Below are 23,878 nucleotides of genomic sequence, written 5' to 3'. Positions count from 1 at the left end.
ACTACACCGCCAGGTCACATGGTCCCACCCCCCAAACACACGCACACACACACACACACACACACACACACACACACACACACACACACACACACACACACACACACACACACACACACTAATGCGTGTACAGTATCAAAAGAGGGAGGGGGAAGGGAGGCATCGGGGCTAAGAGAGCGAAGGAGGAGGGAAGGAGAGGAGACCGAGGGAGGGTGGGAGGGAGGGGTGGATGAAAGGAAATCCACAGCATGAGCGAAGCTTACAACCGCCTCGGTGACGGAGGAGGAGCAGCAGGGACGAGACAGCAGCGTGGAACAGATAGCGGTCCACCGCGGCGAGCAGCACCACGACCTGATGTCTTTATCATATCTCTCCCTCGCCCTTCGTCTCGTTCTCATCTGATCCAGATTGGGCGAGCCGGCGGGAGAGACGCGGAAAGTTAGTTGAGGGGCGGCGCCGAGAGCTTTCCAGAGGGGGGCCGGCTCCCTGGAGCGTATCCCGGGAGGACATCTGTGACAGGGGTGACAGAAGACTGGCTGGTGGTGGCGGGAGGGAGAGGTGTGTGTGAGGGCTCCTCGCAAGGTCCTCAGACACTTGTGTGTTGCCACCTTGCAGCGTGCTTGAGGGAGTGTGTGTCTGTGTGTGTGTGTGTGTGTGTGTGTGTGCTTGTGTGTTTGTGGATGCGTGTGAGCGCGAGTGTGAGGAGTGAGGTGAGGCGGTCACCTGTTCATTACACGCCATGCCACAGATGAGGACCTGGGAGTCCTGCTGAAGAGACAACCATGGCTAAGGTAAACACACACACACTCACACACACACACAAGCACCGACACACGCACAGACACACACTTTTGAAATTCCCTCCAGTGTATGTCCTGGTTTTCTCCTCGGAGCAACCCTTTCCTTTTCACGAAACTTCCAGTTCTGGAAGTTGTACAACGAGGTCCATGGAAGCCAGACGGGGTATTTCTGCACATGCCTCTCTGTCTGTGAGAGAGGGCATCTCCCACAGAGAGCCACTGTGTATTTTTAGCCAGCGAGATGGTTCTATTCTGGCTGTTTTGTTTGTGTGTGCCTCGGCCGCCCCCCTTTCACCGAGACCGTCTGTGGAGTGCAGTGTGATGGAAACAGAGGGAGCGAGCTCTGGTGGTTTTATAGTGTGTGGTTTTGTTCTGTCACAACACCCAGAGCGAAGGGGAAGTGTGTTGTGGGAGACAGCGGAGGCTCAGATAAGGGGAGCCCAGTGACTGGTCCAGATGTAATGGAGAAAGCGTGTCCACTGCCCCTGTTTAAGGGATGCCTTGTTTTTGTGTTTCTTTGCATGTCTGGGGGCATGACCGGGTTCCAGGATATCCTGCTCTTAGCTGACCCTTTTTTAACCAAGTATTTACTGGAAGGAGGCTTTGCTGGACGAGGGGTGGAGATTTTTCAGGGTCACTCGTGGAAAACAGTATCTGCTGTTTTCCTCTGGGAGAACTGCTTTTTATTTGTCTGGTTCAAACTCTTGTTAAAAAGTCAACTGTTTGGGAAATACTTCTAGAGTGGCTTCAGAACGTAGGAGGCCTTCAGGATGAGTGAAGTAAACTAGTGGGCGGAGGCCGGTGTGATTTAACTGGAGGGTGGCTAGTTTGAGTCTGGAGATTTTTTGCAGTATGAAGACTCTGTCTCCATTGGGCTAACACTATAACGGAGTAGCCTCCATACCTCCCCTGAAAGAGCTGCGTTTTCTGTGGCAAACAGCACAACTACACTAAACGACCAAACACTACAACTACACTAAACAACTAAACAGCACAAGTACACTTAACAACTAAACAGCTACTGTCTCCCTGTGAGTCCAACCTGCTTCTCCTTTAAGTATCACATCCACCTCTGGCTCGTAGAGAAGCAGCACACATCACAGCCGCGGGAGGAACTGCGTATCGGACCCCTTTCTGCTGCTTCCTGTGCTTTAGCCTGGGGGCCACTCGTGGCGCGAGACCCTCGCTATCTCGGCTAACCGCACTCCGCACCCGTACATGAGGGCCCCGGGGGGCCCGGGGCAGAGTAGACGTCCTACACACTGGGCCTGAGCCTGAGTCACACACACACACACACACACACACACACACACACACACACACACACACACACACACACACACACACACACACACACACACACACACACACACACACACACACACACACACACACAGAGGAAGCCTTTTTCTTTTGTGCTGTGCGTCGTGAGCCTGTCTGTGTGTGTCTCTTTTGCACATGCATTGCCTTAAGGATGGACTCGCGTTTCACAGGGGGGGACATTTTTTTTAATGTGGCCTTACGTAAGCGGAAAGTCCTGTTGAGGTCGTGACAAGGGTTCACATGGATCTGTGTATTCTATCGCTGTACAAACATCCTTCTTTGGCGTAATTGACCAAACCCTTCTGGTTGTTGTTTGGCAAGGCTGGCACTTTAAAGTTAGATTTCCTGCAGGGATAAATGATGTTACATCACATGGTCATCTATCTCTGGAAACTCCCCCCCCCCCCCCCCCCTCACCCCCCACCTAACCAACCCAACTAGTCCTTGCTCCCTTACTTGCTGGTCAACTCTCTCTTCTCTATCTGTCCTCGGGCCGTTTTGTCCAACCGTCGCTCTCCATTTGATCTTGTTAATGCTCAGGCCAGGCTGTTACTGTGCACTCTCTCTCTCTTTCTGTCAGTCACTGTGCACTCTCTCCCCCCCCCCCCCCCCCCCCCCCTTCTAAATCTCTCTGACTTGTTTCTTTACTTTCTACTGGTCACTGTTGTTTCAGATCCACGACACAACACTCTCCAGCCTCACCCCCTCCTTCTTTTATGAGTATAAGTATATGTATATGTCTATGTATATACGTACAATGCTCGGTACAGAGTGTCTGAGTGTGATATCCACACATTCACAGACACGTGACACGTGATTATGTTCCAAACAAAATGTATACAAAGAGAAAGGTTTTTTATCCTTTTGTACTGATACCGAAAGTTGGGGTAAACTAACAAAAACACACACACACACACACACACACACACACACACACACACACACACACACACACACACACACACACACACACACACACACACACACACACACACACACACACTGTTTACAACTGGAATGTATCAGGTAACATCTATTGAGTTTGAATGACTTGTTTCAATAGACACTTAAGTGTGTGTGTGTGTGTGTGTGTGTGTGTGTGTGTGTGTGTGTGTGTGTGTGTGTGTGTGTGTGTGTGTGTGTGTGTGTGTGTGTGTGTTTGTTAAATTTCCCGTTTGGTATGTAATATACACACACGCACGCACACACACACACACACACACACACACACACACACACACACACACACACACACACACACACACACTCCTCACTATCACACAAAGGTAGGGCCCTACTAGGCATGAATACACATTTAGACATATCCTTCCCCCCCTTACACACACACACACACACACACACACACACACACACACACACACACACACACACACACACACACACACACACACACACACACACACACACACACACACACACACACGTATGCATGTACATTGTGTTTTTGCAGCTGCCCTTCAGTGTGTTCTGCATTCATGTGATTGGACGCACCGCACAAGACAATACCACCCCCCCCCCCCTCCACCCGCTGATTTAATGAGTGGGGAATGCATTCAAAGCGCTCCTTGCTATTGTGGGATTTTTTTAAATATCAACCTGCTTTTCACACTCAAACCAGGAACAATAACCACCGCAATCACTAAAACAAACAACATCATGTTTGACCGAGAGCAGACTATAATGTGTGCCTATAATAGACAATAAAACAATTTACTGTAATGTAGGATCAATCTGGCACATGCACTGATCCGACCATTTGATGTATCCGAGGTTCTAATTGGATATTTTTTTAACTTGATGATGCTTTTTAATGTGTTGTTTGATTCACCGTCTATGCATCATAATTAAATTGTTGCAATTTAAAAGATGCACTCCTGGCCTGTGTGAGCGAATGATCCATTTAGCGTTCAGACGTTTCCCTGTGATGCAGTGTTTACAAACGTGCGCTGACTTTTAACCCTCCCCATCGTCTCTTTGTCTCCTGTGATGCTGTTAACCTTGTGGATTATGATGTCATCACCACGCTGCCGACCCGTTGCTCGGGGGAGGGGCTCCGTGTGTGTGTTCTAATCTGTGATGTCATCCGTGCGCTGCAACCACGGTCGCTGATTCTAAAGCGAGGGTCTTACCATCTGTACACACACACACACACACACACACACACACACACACACACACACACACACACACACACACACACACACACACACACACACACACACACACACACAGACATGCACACACGCACTTATATACACACACACAGAGGCACACACTTACGCACAGACACACACATATACACAGAGACAAACACGGTCATGCACTTGCGTACATACACACACATATATATATGCACACACACACACACACACACAGACACACACACAGACACACACACAGACAAAGACACACACACACACACACACACACACACACACACACACACACACACACACACACACACACACACACACACACACACACAAACACACACAGTCACACAACCCCCTGGGGAATGGCCATATGTGATTGTGTAATGGTGAGTTGCAGATTTGGCGGTTCATAAATGAGTACGTTCTTCTGGATTATACTGTGCTATACTGGCTCTCCTCCCCGTGTGTGGTCATGTGAGAACAGAAACAGGCTGTTTTTGAGGTCATTTGCATGCATGTCTTTTTGCCCATAATCCTGTGATGCTTTTTGAAAAATTCTCATTACTATAAATAGCCCGGGAGTCCTATTTCTGTTTGATGTGTGTGTGTGTGAGTGTGTGGGTGTGAGTGTGTGTGTGTGTGTCTGTCATTGTCATTGTGAGTGTGTGTGAGTGTGTGAGTGTGTGTGTGTGTGTGTGGGTGAGTGTGTGTGTGTGTGTGTGTGTGTGTGTGTGTGTGTGCATGTGTGTGTGTGTGTGTGTGTGTGTCTCCTGACCTCATAATGGGTTTTCTCCAGAGTGCATCTCCCCTGACGCTTTCGCTTGCCTCTGAAGATAGCATGTGACACGCATTTGTGCAGCGATAGTGTGATATGAATTGTCACTCAAATCAGTGCAATCCAGATGAGGCCCATTTAATAAGAATGAGAGTATATTAGAACAGAGATGATTTATTTGGTTTGACACAATTTAGTGAGAGACATATCACTGCAATAGTTTCAGATGGGGAAACATTTTTCATAGTTCTTCTAGATGTGATAAAGTAACACATTGCATTATCAGAATGCAGGTCTCTTTAAAGATACAGTTACAGACACAGATGAATTATTGATCTGGAGGAAATTGTCTGATAAACTTTATCAGGCCAGAAACATCAAGGTAAATGGAAAAGAATAAACACAACTAGCACTATAACACAAAAGCATCAGCATCAATAGAATATTCTCATTATAGATGAAATAATAATCGAACCAATCAGAGAAATATAAAGTAAAATATGTGACTCTAAGGTCAAGTAAAGTGTCTCTTGTATATCGCAGGCACATTGCACGGCCCTGGAAATGATAAATAAGTAATTTATGCTGTAGATGCTCGTACACAATGAATCCCAGCCGTGATGAGATCTTGATTGAACTTAAAACATAATACAGCAGTGTCATCAACTCCATCAGATGTGCTGTCTCTCTAGCTGTTGGATGAGCAACAATAAGTCACATTCAACACATCCCAATGTGTCCCATCATCATTTTTTGAGTTTGATAGAGAGCTGATGATACCGAGAGTGAGTGTGAAATCACTGGAAATCCGGTTACTCAGAATGGATCGGGTTTCTCAGAGCGGGACGACCTACAGTGACAACGTGCGTGTACCGGAGGGTTTAAAACACTTCACTCACTCCCCTCATCCGCCTCGAGCGACTCTGTGGATGATGTCATCCCCTGGGTGCTGACAAGCAGGGCCCACAAGGAGGACAGCCAAAGGTGTTGGGGGGGGTGGTGGTGGTGGGGAGGGGGGGGGGGGGGGGGGGGGGGGGGGGGGGGGGGGGGTGCCCTTGCGTTGGGGAGCGCAGTGCACCGTGGTGGTGGTGGTGATGGGTTTAAATCCCGGGGATTATAAACTTGTTGTGTGATGTTGAGTGGGGCTCCGCGTGGTGAGATTGAAGTGCACTCTGTGGTGAACCGGCGTTGGTGGATTGCGCACGTTGGACCGAATCAGGGACGGTTTCTATAATGATCAGGTGTCCGTCACGGGGGATAAAAATAGCTTTGAGACCTGGAGGTAGGAATGAGGAGCGGAGGGGAGGATTTCACTGCTTTCAAAAAGATTTGAAACAAGGTCGACTCCCAAGCAGAAAAACTAAAGTGATGGGTTTTAGTTTGGATGCATAATCTGCACTATATGAACAACATTAGTATATTGGATGTACACAGATCAATTCAATGTGTTCCAATGTTAGAAGGCCCCTAGTTTACCACCATGTGATGTCGTTGATCTGCCGTTATAAACCATTCCTAATTCTACCCGCTTACTCTACTTGTGACATCACAAGTGGGAGGGTTCAGCCAGATGTTTGATGGATGGATGGATGAACCCATAACTCCACCAGATTGTACAGTCCACCGGGTTGGCTGGTAGGTGGATCCATCCATCATTCAAATGGGTGGACACTCCCCCTCGTGATGAAAATGGCAGTCTCTGACAAAGAGTATAGGCTTTGTGATGGAAATAGCAAACAAGATGATTATAGAAGCTGAAACCCTGAAAAAGGCGGGTACATAAAGAAGAGTAGAAAAGGAAATACTGTGTAAACAGTTTTTTACAGTGTAGCTATGCCATCTTGCTTCGAGTGGGGGAGGGGATTAAGGGACAAGGTGTACCACTACATGATCTCTTGGATGTGAAGTCGATCACAGGTGATTATAGGGTCGAGTCCCGTAAGCCACAGCAGTATAATTAAACCAATTAGTCCTACGTGATTGGGCAGGGACAACTCATTTCAAGAAGAAGTTGTTACACAACTGGAAGACTGACTGCTCCGACTGCTCTGACTGCTCTTCCTCTGTGTGTTCTTGTGGCTATTTAAAATACACTGAAACGGAGAAGGTCGGACAGCGCCCTGCCGTGTGTCTCCCTCTAGTGGTGGGTGACGGTAGTGGCTGCTAGTCCACCCTGCTGCAGGGGAAGGATTACAGAATGAGGATTAGATGTTTAGAGAAATCGCTGGGATGCTGTAAATAGACAGATGGGGGCATCTCTGTCTCTAGCCACAAACACACACACACGCACGCACGCACGCACGCACGCACGCACACACACACACACAGTATCACACTGACACACACACACACACGCACACACACACACACACACACACACACACACACACACACACACACACAGCAACACACTGACACACACACACATGCACACTGACGCGAACACATGCACACAAACACACTGAATTATTAGAGAAAATTATGGTTAAATATGAATAGTGTGGCCAGACACAATGTTATGAGCATATTGCTGTTTGCACAAATAAATACTTATAGCTCACTGGCAGTGTTAATCGTTTGATAATGAAGTCGATGTAACTCATATATTATAAGTACTTGTACGTGTGTAGCCGAACACAAACAGGGTGTACTGGGGGTTACAAATACACTAATGAGTCGCTTTACATAAAAGTGCATAAGTAAGCAATGGAGTGAAATTTCACTCGAGTTTTGGAGGAGAAAGAGGATGATGGGGTGGGGGTGGGGCAGTGAGGGTGGGTGTGGTTTAAAGGGTTGTGGGTTAAGGATTAAGGATTGGGGGGGAGGGTTGGTGTTGAGGACCTCTGTGGGGACACCCCTCGCCCCCCTGTGGAGGGATCAAACTTCTTTCAGGGACAAGGCCAGATTAACCCCCTCACCCAACACACTCACACACACACGCACACACGCACACACACACACACACACACACACACACACACACACACACACACACACACACACACACACAATAACAGATTTACACCCCCTGCTGCTACAACCATCATCGTGTTGGGATGCTATCACCCCCCCCCCCCCCCCCAATCAGTTTTCACTCTCATGTCTCCAGACTTTCCAGATCAGTGGTTCCCAACATCTTTGGCGCGTGACCCCATTTCTAACTCTCCCAAAATGTTTTTGACGCCAACTTTTAGGTTTTCTGCATCTGCTGACACACACAAATAGCTATTACCCAATCATCATTAGCCGTTAATATCGATGGTAACGCAAAAACATGAAGATAATGACAGCATAGGATAATGACAACATCTGATAATGAAAACATAATGATAATGACAGCATGGATAATGAAAAACATATAATATGATGATACCTCAGGTTCAGATATTGGCAAGAAAGGATGTCAGAGTTTGGAGACAATGTACTGGAGGGAATGTTGTCATCATCATATGTTGTCTTCATCATATGCTATCATTTTCATCAGACTTTGTGCCGTCTTCATGTTAATAGGCAAAGAAATACAATAACCTCAAAGTGAGAGCGGATATATAAATATCCTATCCCTTGTGATTTCACGACCTATGATTGCGTAATGTCTCAGGATGACTCAATGTGTGTGTGTGCGTGTGCGTGTGTGTGTGTGCATGTGTGTGTGTGTGCCTGCTTTCCCCTCTGGCCCGAGGGACCTGTCGACAAACATCAGCATTGGTTCTGCTTCGCTCCAGTGACCGTGCCACACACACAAACACACACACACACACACACACACACACACACACACACACACACACACACACACACACACACACACATACACACACACACACACACACACACACACACACACACACACACAGACTACACCCTACACATATATATTTCCACATACACACGTACACATATATACACACTTTGCTCCTTCAAGTGTAAGCGCTCTCCTCCAGAATACTTAATGCACAGCGGTAGTGAGATGAATTGGTGTTGAAGACAGAAAGTCAAACCAGGACCCGGACAAGATAAAGCAAAGAGTGGATGAGAATAGAACATGAAAACGTGTGCATATAACACGTGGATACGTTGGCCTAGTTTTCGTAATAGTTGTAAAATGGATTCTATATCTCTGGTAAAGTGCTGCTGACCAAAACACTCCACCAAAAATTGATATATTGATGCGTTGTAATACATTAATGACCACCCTTTCACCACAACCAATGCATTATTGCATAATTGCATTGGTCAGCATGCGTTCTCCATCTAAAGATTGAGAAAGTTTTCTCTACCTATTGCAAGTCACATTTAAGATGTAGCCCTAATAGACACTTTTAATTCAAGTTTGCTTTTAGATGTAGAACCAAATGGAAAATGTTGAAGATATATGTTGATCCATGCATTATTTATTACTATGGATAGTGGCAGCAGAATAGAAAGGTTTGCTAAAAAGAGTTCTGATAATGGCATGTTGATAAAGAAGCGAGTTCCAATCTGAACTCAATATTGCTTTCATCAAAGTCTTGTTGTGCTACGAGGGATGGGTTTCCGGCTGCTAACAACATAACCGGGAAATATCAGCTATCATAAGTGGGGGCATGGATCAATGAAAAGTATTACATTCTTTCATAATTGCATTTTTGGTGCTAACTTGTGAGGTGATGTATGTTGCATTCACTCACCCTGTCAACACCTTTACAGAGAAAAACAAGTTAATCTCTTCAACTATGTTCAAAGGTTTATACAATGATTAAGTTTTTAATTGCATTCAAGCAGCTTTTTTTGTGTTTGATATGAAGAAGATTATGGCGCCCCCTAGCCATCATTTCATGTATGCCGACATGATCTAAGCGCGGGGCGTTACCTTTGTTGCGTCTCGAGCACAGGGTCTCGAGCTAGGCGGGCTGGAGTCAGCTCGTGATGCTGTTGAGAAGACGCTGAATTATAGCGTTATACCGGTATACCGCAAGGCAATTTCCGGTCTCTTAGTTCCTACGAGTTGTGTAACCCAACTGACAGTCTCTTGAGCGAGAATAATAGAAACATGATAACAACAGCAAGAACAAGAACAATAACAAGAAGAAAAACAACGACAATAAGAATTAGCATTGAGGTTTGATGAAGAATCTGACAAAGCAATATCGCACCACTATTTCAGAAGCCCCACCCTCTCTCCCGCCGCTAAACCTTTGTAACTGAACGTCCCACCCTCTCTCGCCAATAACGCTCATTTGCAGGATCACGTTCCGGGCGGTCCGTCGTGGGATGAACGACGTTAGGTTGTAGTAGCCGCGGGATGTTTACTGACTACCGAGGCTGAGGGAGGAGACATACTATCCTCCTATTTTTTGAACCAGGTGACAGCCGGAATTCAGTGAGAGGGGACGACCTCTCCATCATGTCGTCAGTGGTTAACTAAATTGGAAAGAACATTTTTTGTCAGCCAGTAGAAGACCTTGAGGCTCCACTAGTCAAATGAATGGAGTCGCTTTCTGCCTTGTTGGGATCCCACCCCACTCTGACAGACCAGTGAGTACTCCGCAGTCCCATGTGTAACTGTCTCTCACATTGTTCCGTGATTTTTTTTTATTAACTTTAAATAAGGTTTAAATTGTAACAAGGCTATTGATTTGTTATGTCGTTAACACCGGCTAGACAGGGGTTCATTTTGTGCTGCTTTCTGCCACAATCCGCCGGCGTTCATCAGTCATGCTCATTCTCTCAGCAGGCTGTTTGCATTCAAAGTTCACGTTGTGTTCTTCAGTGCAGTGCAACATGCAGTGCATTGGATGACTTCATTCACTTTCCTACTACCAGATTCAACATGCAGTCCCAGGACATGCGGGCGTTTACTGCAGATTTTAGACCATCACCCCGAGTATTAGGTTAGATAAAACAGCCTACACAGTGTGGATGAGGGATGTACATGAAATATTAAAAGGTACACTAATCAATAAAGTACCCTCGTTAATTATGTATTGCAAACGTTGCCACATTGATTATATCATAAAGCCTGAAGTCTGAATGACTTGTGTTTTGTAAGAGCTTTCACATTGACAGAGCGGTCTGAACTGAACTTTTCCTGCTACTAAACGTGTGAATTACTGTGTATGCTTCAGTAATGCAGTCATACCCCCATTGTACAAACGTGTCTCGGATGGGTGGGCAGGGGAACAATGAAAACTTCACAGTGCCAGCATCTCCATATGTCAGCCCACATATGATAGTCGGCACAGAGGACACATTGTATGCTCTCAGTGAAATCCCTAATTTCTCTACGTTGTGAAATGCTGTGAAATTCCATGGCGAGTTACATACCAATACACGGAATGCAAGAGGCTTGATGTTATAAATTACCCATCATAGGTTATGTTTGTGTGGAAATAACCATATCACTAGCTTATCTGTGTTTATGTAGCAGTCAGTACACGCTATTAGGTTGTGTTGGTATTAGGCACTGTGCCAAGCGATACAGGACTGCATTGATTTCTATGCTGGTCTGTTGTCATTAGAACTAATTGATATCTGACTAACTTACAAATCCAATAGTACAATGCTACATGCTTTCAGAAAATTCCAATAAAACATCCCAACAATTTAAAGCCAGAATCCTCTTTGTTGAGATTGCTGAGTTTATATGCAACTCCTCTGAATGTTGGCCCACATAAGTAAATATTAAATAAAAATTGGTATTACACAACACAGCAGATCGCTAAAACACCTTACCGGTATTATAACAAGAGTGAATAAACATATTATCAGCAGGCAACAACCATTTAAACGCATACGGTTGACAAAAAAATAGATGGAAATGTATCATTGCTGTATCTAATAAACTCATCACTCGTGCCCACCCCAGCACATTCTGTGTGCTTGGTAGAGCAGACTGTTGTTGCCTTATATGTCTGTACCAGGTCCTCCATGGACTACACCGGTACAGTCTTGAATGTGTGCACTAGCTCCTCGACGATCTACCCTCAGTAGGTCCGCAACGAGCGGCAGCTCATCAGTGTATAACAGTCCAGACTCTATTTGTCTTCATTAGTTCACAATGGAGGAACATTTGCCATGTTCTGTCATGCGCAAGCAACATAACCCATCCAGTCTAGACTGATGTTGAACATTAAATCAAGTCCATTAAGCTGAATCACAGTTCCGGTTATCAAAGGGCTTCCCATGCAACATTTTATAACAACCGTTACACTTGCTCCAGAGAAGGACAAGGAAAAACTCCCTTTATCTTCAAGGAAGAATCCTTGAGAAGGAAAGCATAAGACTGATCGCTACATCCAGGCATGGTTAGGAGTGTAATGGGTGCCATTGCCCGCCAATACCAACATAAAACAACAATAAAAAAAAGACACACATTTTAATTATTGAGAATTGCGGAAGCATGGGGTTGCCATTCTCACACGAGTCGTGTTCACCCATCTTTAGTACCCTCGCTAGGCGTTCATTTGCAGGCAGCTAGACCGACAATAGGCCTGGTCGTTATCAGTGCGTATAAACACTGTCACTTTAAGTTCTTCATGGGGGATGCGGGCAAAGAGGGGAACATGAAAGTCCTTTAGCCCTGTTATTAAAGCATGATCTGTCACAACAGCTCCATCCCATCCTTTATAGCGACAGAACCACTTAGCCGCTTCCCAAGAGAAGTGATAATAGCTGGCTGTGACCTATCCACTTGGAATGTTTACATTTGATGTTGGCACACAGACATGACAGCAATGGACCGACGGGGGTGTGACCAAAGATGCGATGCACATGAAATACAAAGTCCCCACATGGTAAATTCGGCTGCGCTGTGGTGATATTATATGGTGTGTATTTGTGTGTCACGTGATGCGACGACGAGAGAGGAAAGGAACCGCATAATTGCAAGAGATACAGAGTTGGAGCTAGTTACTTGCAGCTGTGCCCAAGTTCCATCAAGTCCCTGGCCTGCCTTCTGACACAACAGCACCACACCCCTTTCAACCGACCAAAAACCATGCGTTGTACAGCCCAGGGTGCAGTACAGGACAGGGACAGATAGCTTAGGGGATATAGAGGGCTTGTCCATTGCGATGTCACCTCGAAATAATTTGCCGTCGTTACGAAAGCATAGGATCGTTGGGATTTGTTCGTAGTTATGGCTTTTTGGTAATTGTTTAGTCATTAACCGTAAAATGATTTGTCGTTGTGAGGAGACATTGTTGTGTTAGTAACTACCGCAGCATTTTTCATGCGAGACGTGGCATAACAAAGATTTTGTTAGGTAGTATATTTACGTTTAGTATTTGACTACAAAAACCCTCTTGAGACCTCTCATTATCTCCAACAAAAACCCCCATGATGCATCTTGCCTGTGCAGCCCTATAGGCCTATCTACACCTGGAATGTGAGTTTTTTAGGTCATATTTTTAGGTTGTGTCCTAACAAGGTGATGGCAGAAGGTAGTAGCCAGGGTCCAAAAGTAATTAATCTACGGCCCAAGCGAATAACCTTATCATTTTTGTAATGTTTGGAGCTGTGAATGGCAGGTGTTCATGTGGGTTAAAGGATGCACCGATTAAGAAAATCTGGGCCGATTCTCATCGGCCGAGTCTCATGAGAACAGGGGCTTCAGTGGTCTTTCATTGTGGCATCGGCGTGTGGCCTACAACCTCCGAGCCCTCGTTGAACACGCAGACGCATCGGAGCGGAAGTGTGACACGGTGTGCAACGCCAGTGGGACGGGATAAACTAGACTCTCAGGATGCGACGAGAGAGTGGGCTTTGGTATGTGACAACAAGATGGTCATCGCTAGACGGCATGCCCTCTCTCATCTAAGGTCTCTCAATGAGAGGTCAAAGGTCGTGTGTGGTAAGGTGGTGTCGGTTGATAGCGAGAGCTAGGGGAAGGAGCTTCAGTCCGATGGCTGGAGGGATGTGGGGGGGGTGTTGGAGGGGGGTGCCTGAACTTGTTTTCAAAAGCAGGCGTGACAATGGGGCTCTGTTATGTTGTGTGTGTTTGTGTGTCTGTGTGTTCCATCTTGTGTGTGTGTTTATGTTCCAATCTCATCGTTTGTGTTCAACCTTGCTTGGGAGTGTGTGTTAGTGTGTGTGTGTGTGTGTGTGTGTGTGTGTGTGTGTGTGTGTTCCATCTCATCTGTGTGTGTGTGTGTGTTTGTGTTCCATCTTGTGAGGCTGGGTGTGTGTTCCATCTCATCTAAGTGTGTGTTTGTTCGTGTTCCATCTCATCTAAGTGTGTGTTTGTTCGTATTCCATCTCATCTAAGTGTGTGTTTGTTCGTGTTCCATCTCATCTGAGTGTGTGTGTGTTCGTGTTCCATCTCATCTAAGTGTGTGTGTGTGTTTGTGTTCCACCTCATCTGAGTGTGTGTGTGTTTATGTTCCATCTTGTGTGTGTGTGACTTCAATCTCATCCAAGTGTGTGTGTGTGTTTGTGTTCCATCTTATATGTGTGTGTGTGTGTGTGTGTGTGTGTCATCTTCTATGTGTGTGTCCTCACCTGAGAAGAACACCAGGTGTGATGATGACTCTGCGCTGTTGACGGTTGAAGCCAGAGGTGGGGGTCCCACGGTTTGACACGCTGTCAGCTGGCAGCCCCCTCGGGCTCACCCGGTCTGAGGAAGGGTGGTGGTGCACGAGGACGGACGGACGTTGTGTGAGTGCGTACGGGGGACGGGGGGGGGACGGGGACAGGAGGGGACGGGAGACAGAGATGTACTTTACCCCGCATCACACTGGGCCATTCTTCTGTCAGCAGGTGGGCTGACAAGAATGCGTCCGCGAAACACCAAGAATGATTACAGCGTGGCAATGGAATGGTGTGCATGTGTGTGTGTGTGTGTGTGTGTGTGTGTGTGTGTGTGTGTGTGTGTGTGTGTCTATGTGCGTGTGTGTGTACATGTGTTGGAAGACAAAACACAACAGACATCAAATGAAATATAAATATACTTCCGTTTACTTTTTCGTGACAACTTAAGTGTGAAGCGTGGAGATCTGTGAGAGAGACAGGACGGGAGAGATGTTCCTGGTGGGCTAAATGGTAGGAAGCGGTGATTCAAATAACGAGCAAGCAGGAGAAACGGGGGGGAAGGGAACACTGGGACCCAGGTGCACTGCCCTGCCTCCGTGTGTGTGTGTGTGTGTGTGTGTCTGTGTGTGTGTGTGTGTGTGTGTGTGTGTGTGTGTGTGTGTGTGTGTGTGTGTGTGTGTGTGTGTGGTATCCCTCTTTACCTCTGTCTTGCAGAGAGCTCCAGAGCAAAACCCCCGGGACAGAGAGCAGGGGGGGGGGGGGGGGGGGGGGGGTACAGTCCCATCTGGATGCCCAGCTGCTGGCCCTGGCTGAAGGGATGGGTACCACGGCACAGCCCCTCCAGGACATACCGACCCCCCCCACCCCCCCACCCCCCTCCCTCTGTAATTTAACGAGCCAAACTACACTGCAAGAGCTCCCTCTAGTACACAGACAGCGCTGCCGGCCCCTCCCTGCTTTACTCTGTGAGGCCATTCGGGGCTTGGCGTTTGTGTCCTTAGAACTGTTTCCCATTCAAAGCCAAAGGCTTCCATCACGTGACAGCTATTTTGGTTTTGTTTAAAAAAATGAGAGGCTCGCAGTGAGAGACAGCGGAACATGATGTGGTGTTGGGTTGCGTGCCGTCCCGCCCATTGCAGTCCCCGGTAAGGGCTACCTACCGCACACATCGCACTCCCCCTTCTCCTCCCACTCCCTCCCCTCACTCTATCTATTAGAGCTGTCCTGCTCTTCCTCCTCCTCCCTCCTTCCACCCATCTGCATCCTCCTACTCCCCCTTCCCTTTCCCCCCCCATCCGCCTTCTCCCTCCACCCTTCCTCGTCCATCCAATCCCCCAGCTCCTCCTCCTCCTCCTTCCACCCTCCTCCTCCTCCTCCTTCCACCCTCCTCCTCCTCCCTCTCTTCCTCCTTCTCCTCCCATTCCCAGCTGCCATGGCTCAAACCTGACGCCTAGCGCTGCACCGATCGAAGATGTGAGCCAAGCCATTCCTTTCTTCTGCTGTGAGAATTATCCCACCGTTTTTTCAGTTTCAGTGTTTTATAAAGCGTGAAACATCTATTTATGACCGTGCTCTTTAAGGAGTTGGACAGGTTTTATTTCTTTGTGCCTTCATGCTTAAAATGACATGCTTTTTCTCAAATCTCATATTTTTATGTGAGATTTGTTTTGTTGGTTTGGCATTCTGTGTGCACCTGTGTGTGTAGCTGTGTCTTGTCTACGAACTTGTCCCTTTGGACATATATAAGAAGACCGGAAAAGATTATATGATAGTAAAAACGTTTTTGATTGAATTTGTCACAAATCCTAAATCACCTTAAAAATAATTGCATTCAATACTTAAATGGTTTCGACTTTCAGTTGAGTGTCTAGGGTCTTCGTTCAGACATGTTCCCCTGTGGGTCGCTCTGAGAGTCCACCATCACCTGTCCTTTCCTTGATCCTTTTCCTTCGGGGGAACAAGAATCCCCAGACCCAGCCACCGACTCAGCCACACAACAGCCCAGTGTCCGCCGCAGAACAATGCCCTGATACAGCTGCTGTGGTGGAGCTGAAGGCCGGCCTGGTCTCAGTCCTCGCCCATTCAGGAGAGCCAATGTCACAATGGGCCTCACTTGACCAATCTGCTCCCAGAGCAGCTGTGCTTCCTGAACCAAACGACATCATAGGACAGCCCAGAATGTCCCTGTGCTCCCCTGAGCGGTGTTCATCATGGTGACTCGAGACAACAAGGTCAGGGCACTGGGTGTTCTTGACCACTGATCACAGTGGCTCATTCATTAAACTAGGAATTAATTCAACTTTAAATATTCCTTTGTGTGGTTGGGAACTTTGGGAACTGTGGTTGTTGTTATGTGAAAGGGAGATTGGGTAATGGTTAGGGACCGGATATTTTTGCATTAGCACAAATCTGGCTTTCCAGAAATGACAGTGTGCATCATGATGCTGGTATCAAAGTACATCAGATACTTCCATTATATGAAAAAGGTTTTCACTAGATAGACATAGATCCATCTCTGATCCTGTTTCGAGACATTCTTCCAAAGAAATTGAATTAGCGTGAGTTGAGGAAGCCTTTCAAGTGAAATTCTATAGTGGCAAAATTAACAGTGTCGATTTTTGTCAGTTGACATCTGCTGGCCGAGTTTGCTTTCGCCGTTAATAGCCAATTACGCGCTGACAGATCCCAGCCTCCAGCAACATGATTGGTTGAAGCAAACATCAAGGGAGAAAAAAGTGAAATGCCCCCTTCACCACCCAGATTTCAGCAAGTCTGCCATCAGAGTGTAGATTTAAATCTGAAGTCAGATTAATGAGATTAAAGACAAATAGATATGGCGCACCAACAGTAATGCAGCTCATTCTAGTGGACAACGAGACAAACACCTAGGACCTCTGATCTCAAAACGATCAATTAACCTTTGATATTATTTACTGAATTCTCAAGTGTATTGTTTTTCTAAGAAGGGAACTTCTCAAGCCAGACCGTCTTGCTGATTTCCACAAACATTAGTATATGTTTGTTAACGTTCACTTCATTTTCCAAGAGAAAGGTAAACGGCAGTTTACATCTGTGACCTGGAGGAAAATTAGACAGGGCAAACTATGTTAGGTATGTTATTTTTTGCTCGTAACAATTTTCACAGTTCACTAAAAATAGGTCAATTAGGCTTTCATGAGGTGGGCTGGGAGATAATGTGAGTGTGTGTTCGTCCGTGCGTGTGATCAGAGTTGGTGTGTGATGTTGTTTGTCCTCTTCAAGCTCATTCATGCCCATCATGAGGATGTGCCTAATGTGCCTCATAATATTTGCATAGCGGCATCAAGCAACATATACTGTGTGATATAATATATATATATTAGGGCCCGACCGATATTGATTTTTGAGTGCCGATGCCGATGCCGATTATTTTCAGAGAAAAATTACGATTACGATTTAATCGAAACATAGTTTTTGATACCTTAAATATACTTTAAACACTTTTGACGAATATGTGAATTGAATGCAGAACCTTTGAGTGTTTTAGAATACATTTACAGTCAAAAATGAGTGTAATGTAAAATGTAAAATAAATAACTAACTCCCAATGTGCTGCGCTCGTGAGCAGTGACTAACACGTGCGTGCTGAGCAGTATGGTCTCACCGTTAGAGTCTACAGTATAACAAATTGACATGGCCTGGGACCTAAAGAAAAACAGGCACAACATGCTCAAACAACGCGTCTTGTGTACATTGGTGAGGTGAGCGCGCAGCTGCCTGAGCGAGCGTGCTTTCATGTTGTACGGTAAAATTCAATCTCCTCTTTTTTACTCCAGCTAAAGTTGTTAGTTAGCAAGGCGAGTAGGAGCGCAATCTACAGGATACTAAGCGCAATAACATTTAAAAAAAAATAAAATAATAAATTGGTTGTGATCGGCGTCTTTTTGGCAGATGTTGATTATTTTCAAAAAGGCTATAATCGGCCGATTAAATCGGCAGGCCGATGAATCGGTCGGGCCCTAATATATATATATATATAATTCCAGTAATTAACTTTAAGTGATTGATGATATTGCAGTAAACGACCTTCTCACAAGTGACGAGCTTCTTTCAAATTCTTTGTATTTCACCGTTTTGGGGTATTGGACAATAAGTGCATTGTAACATTTTGTATTTATTGCTCGCCTTAGCCTTTTTTAACGTTTTGCACATTGGTTTTCCATCTCCTTTTCGGTCACATACCCTAAATGTCACAGTATACCTCCGGAGAATCCCGGGTATAATACTTTCTCTTCGAGGACAATAAACACGCAGGAATGTCTATGCTGCGGAGGAAACAGGACATTGAACATAAAAGAGAGGGGGGGGGGGGGGGGGTTTGGGCGGACGACATATCTTAAAACAAATTCCTTCCGACCTCTTTTTGTGTGCGGGGGGGGTCAAAGTCGAGGTATTTAGGAAACGGCAGCATTGTCAGGGATCCGCACCGTCCTATCTCGGGGTGGTGGTCGCGTGATAAACCGGCCCACGCGTGGGGGGGTACTTGTGGGTAACGCGCCCCACTCGGAGGATGAAGTGGAAGTCGATGGCAAGCGTTTATTTCCCCCTAGGGTTATAATCTCCCAGTCTGTACTCCAAAGCATACTTCAAAACATACATGACCAAACACAAGGCGTGTGTGCATAAAGATTTCTTTACTGAAAGACATTGTGTAGACCTGTCCACTACTACTGGAATAGTTTGCATGGTTTTAATGAGCTTGAATGCATAATTCTTGTTAAATGTTCCACAATATCCATATCAATTATATATATACTATGCCTACATTTCTTAACAGATTAACTGAGGATGTTTGGACATAGTTTTAGGTAAAGTTGCTATAGTTGTCATTTTAAACCTAAACTCACATTATTTTCATCATCAGGTCATTATAATTCACTCAATATTGACAGCACTTGATTAAGTGTTTCACAATATGGTTATTTGTTGGCTACATGAAGCCGAAAACATGTAAAGCCTCACCATAAATCCAGGTAGAAGTCAGTAGACTCGGAAGGAAGGAGATCTTAGAGGAACTTGAAACACGAGGCAGAGACTTCTTTACATGATACTGCCCACTATTGGATAGAAGTGGGTATTAACCACAACGGTGGCGTTGTGAAATCATAAAGGGTCCTTTTGCTTGTATCATTACATCATGTTTTTCTTGTGTGGACCCCTAATCAAACACATCACATTGTTCAGTGCCTTTTCCTGTTACAGTGTTGCTACACTCGCTATGTTGTTATCTGCAGGTTCTCTGCTTGGTTTCCAACTGAAACGGCCTCTCTATTTGTGTTGTTAACCTTGGGAGCCATTGCCTGCTGGGTTGTTGTCTCTTCAGACTATGTTTCTGGGTGATTGCACGCTGTTTACCCTGCTCCCCTTACCACCGTTTGACCATACTTCACGCTGCTACCCAGCTCTGCATAGGCCAAGCCCTGTGTACCTTATGTAACTCGCTGCCAGCTAAGCTTTGTCTTTACTTCAACCAAATACACAGAGATGGAGCAGGATGATGGCAAAGGGACAGACAGGGCTGAACCCCACTTATTTCTTTCTTTAAGGGATGAGCTTCAACATGAATTGATACTCCAAGTGAAGGGTTCGGTTGCAGTCATTGTGTTTTTATTTTTAAATACAATTAGACACGATGAGTGACAATTTTTTAGTGGAAGTATTGTTTAGTAATGATTTGAGTGTCCCTCAATCAAACCGATTTTTGGATTAAATTGTTGTTGATAGGTTGTAAACCAATGAACCAATTGCATCAGTTAAACATATTTTCTGAATGGTTACCACACTACCACTCCTACTACTACCACTACTACTACTAGTACTTCTACTAATTATGGTTCTACTATGACTGTTACTACTACTAGTAAATGTCTAGCATGCTGGTGCAGGGAAGGACTCATCTCTTTTTGGCATTGGATGTCATTGTGGAGTGTCTATGCTTCATAATGAACATTGATGGTGTCTTTTGAATGCAAACGTTTGCAAAATCCATGTTTGCACAAAACAGATGGCCTGTAGAAGACAGATGAATAAGAATAAAGCAGTGGACAGAGTTCATAAAGGGAGTTCTCATATAATATTTACTGAGCTGATTCCTGCTGACAATGAGGCGCCGAGCGGATTAAACGAAATGGACAGGAGTGGAGTGAACAAGACGACCGGGGAAGGTAGGGAGAGGAGAGCCGAGCTGACACGCGGCCCCGGATGGGGAAGGTGTTTTTCATGGACGTCAGCTCATCATCCGCTCACCTCGTTCCTGAAGTTGAAATGGGTCTGTGAACGCTGTCACCGCACAGCCACGCTTGCGCTCATCCTTTGAGGGGGGTTGTTGTGAGGTGTGGGGGTTGTGGGGTCTGGGGGGTGGGCAGTTTATAACAGGGCTAGGTCATCGCACACGGGCAAATTCACATGTACACACTGTTATACTTTAGTGTAACACACACACATGGACACACGGGCTCTCCACTGTCAGAAGGCCAGGAGCGGCACACACTGGGCTCTGAGTCTAAAGAGAGGAGACAGGGAGACCAAGCAGAGAGCGAGAGAGAGAGAAGGAGAGAGAGAGAGAGAGAGAAGGAGAGATAGAGAGAGAGAGAGAGAGAGAGAGAGAGAGAGAGAGAGAGAGAGAGAGAGAGAGAGAGAGAGAGAGAGAGAGAGAGAGAAGGAGAGATAGAGCTGGAGAGAGAGAGAGGAGAGAGAGAGATGGAGAGAGAGAGAGATGGAGAGAGAGAGAGAGAGAGAGAGAGAGAAGGAGAGATAGAGCTGGAGAGAGGGATAGAGAGAGAGGAGAGAGAGAGATGGAGAGAGAGAGAGAGTATGTGGTTAGAGTAGGAGGGACATCAGAGAGGGCGAGAGAGAAAGACGGGGAGAAAGAGAATGTGTGGCTGCCAGAGAGAGAGAAAGAGAGAGAGAGCGAGAGGCACTGTTGCCGAGAAGAGCGAGCTCTATAGTTAACCAGCGCTAAAGATGGTCCGCCAGAGCTAATAGATGTGTGTTGAGCGCGTGGACCGGTGCACTGGACCACCCCGTAGCAGCGTGTGGGATGCCGTCCAGCGCTGGCAACTCTCTGTGATCCGGCTCCAACAGCACTGACAGTTACCACAGATACTTTCTGTCAGAGGACGGTTCGGTTCCTCCACGTCTCCACTCAAGCTCCCTGCAGTCGAACTGGCAGGACCAGGTTGGTGGTTTAATGAACGTCATCACTGGCCGACAGATGGGATTGCTCTGGGAGTTCTGAAGAGGACTGCCACAACTATGGCGCCTGGAAATGTTCTTCTTTTGGGGTTTGACTTTGTTGAAGCGTGATCCTACTATGTGCCTTTCCAAATGCTACCTAATGACTTCCATGAGGAGCATTGAATTGGAGTAAAGAATTGATGAGTTGATGAAGAGTGTGAAACAAAGGATGAAGACGGCCGATGTCAACGTTGTTCTATTTGACGACACAGATGTGTGTATGAATAATACAGCAAAGACACAAGATGGCTTCGGACCACTTTCCTTGATCCCCAAAGGAGACTTAACCAAGTTCATATTGTGAGGACCGGTCTTGTTTTGGATCTGATGACATGCCAGCAAAAACCACGGCCTACCAAACACAGGCGTTGCTGAATGTTCCTGAGGGGGCGACCAATGAGGTCCCACGATGTCTGAGGAAGGATACCCTTCAAGTGTACCTACGAGCGCCTTAGCTCCACTTCTCATTTATTCAACAATCTGCCAGTGCAGCTATCTGGCTCCGAGGCCACCATGCAGAACTCCAACGCTTTCAGTAGACGACCGCATCGCTTGATCGCTGACGCAACACCCTCCTAGACACTTGGCGAGAGTGGGTGTGTGTGTGTGTGTGTGTGTGTGTGTATGTGCTCGATGCACCTGCGTGTGCATGTGTATGTGTGTCATGAGGGTGTCCCCCCTGGCCCCGGCCCCACTGGGCCACAAGTGGTGCTTCCAGTGCTCAGTGGGGGTGGACTGTAGCGACCCGGAGCCACGCTGCATCTGGCTGGCCGCGCTAAGGGCCGCCTCGCCGCGCCTCTCCGGCCGCGTCTCGCCAGGTGTTTCGCCCCTTGCCAGCCCCGTGGTGTCCCCCCGAAGACGGGGCCCCAGGAGGCTGTTCCAACGTCACCACCAGCGCCACCCCCTGTCCTGGGTAAGAGCAGAAATACGGGCTGCGGTAGATGGTTTTAGAGTTGTTGACCTCCGACAAGCTGGGACTGGAAAACGGACGGGGCTGCGTTTGAGATGGTCTACCGATATAACCGCTGGATGGTATTGATGTCTGCTCTTTTGTATGATTGTGTTTCATCCTTGAGTATATCGCCCAATGCTCGATATCGCCCAATGCCTTGGCCAGTATCAGAGCACCCTGCTCCGAACATTGCAGCATTGTGTGGGAGGGCCCCATTTATTGAGCATAAATCGAAATTGCCTTTTTCTAGCAATTAAAAAACAATATATATATATGTTAAAAAAATAACAATTGGAGAAGACAATAAAATATGTTACTGATCAGAATATTTACGAGTTACAACTCAGCAATCGGATTATACTTGTGTTTTTTTATATAGTAGGCGCCACACAATTACCATTGAAGCTATAATCTACCAATCGCAATGAAAAGCCGCAACGCAGTATCACAGTATTGTATCACAATATGCGATGCATCTGTAGAGCTCTGTTCTTCTCATGCTGCAGCCCTCGAGTAGTTACTCCCAGGCTCTGAGTCTGCACTGATCTGATACCAGTGGACAGGTGAGGGTTCTCTAGGACTCCGGCTTGCTCTAACCTTCCCTGCCCTACCATAGTCTTACTGTGGTTTAACTCTGGCCTAACCTTGGTGCAGTCTAACCGTGGTCTAACCGTGAGAAAACCATCGGAAATCCTTGGGAAAACCCTGGTCTAACCCTGGTCTAACCCTGGTCTAACCCTGGTCTTACCCGAGTCGTACCACGGTCTAACCCCGCTCACAGGGTAGTTGTTAGGATGGAAAATGTCTCTCATCCAAACAATATCTCTATTAGTGGAGGTGATTAGATTGTTTGGTATGATGGCAGAGCTTCCCACACACTCAAAATGAGTCAAGTGTTCTTCTGGCTGTGTGGGTGACCACTTTCTATACCATAGTCTATATACTACATATTTATTTACATGGATTTAATATATATATTTCAAACTAATTCTGGTAACTTACATTGTTTTGAGCGCAAATAATATCCGATCTGTTTTTAAAAAGCTTTATTATTTCTAAAGATCTGTTT

General features: G+C 46.3%; 1 protein-coding gene across 7 annotated transcripts in view; it reads left to right on the top strand.

Moving 5' to 3' along the window:
* Positions 1–227: 227 nt before the first annotated feature.
* Positions 228–23,878, top strand: part of LOC115531146 (rho GTPase-activating protein 23) — a 45,212-nt gene continuing 21,561 nt past the window's right edge. For 3 of the 7 annotated variants that reach the window (XM_030340235.1, XM_030340233.1, XM_030340231.1), the window contains exon 1: positions 10,051–10,589. In XM_030340235.1, the coding sequence (XP_030196095.1) occupies positions 10,536–10,589 (54 nt within the window). In that variant the 5' untranslated portion in view covers positions 10,051–10,535. Of the gene's footprint in view, positions 792–10,036; positions 10,590–23,878 lie in introns of those variants that run through there. The other 4 variants (XM_030340230.1, XM_030340229.1, XM_030340232.1 and 1 more) reach the window with 3 other exon arrangements.

The sequence above is a fragment of the Gadus morhua genome, chromosome 18 (genome assembly GCF_902167405.1).
Source record: "Gadus morhua chromosome 18, gadMor3.0, whole genome shotgun sequence".
Classification (NCBI taxonomy): Eukaryota; Metazoa; Chordata; class Actinopteri; order Gadiformes; family Gadidae; genus Gadus; species Gadus morhua.
This window is presented reverse-complemented; position numbering and strand designations above follow the sequence as displayed.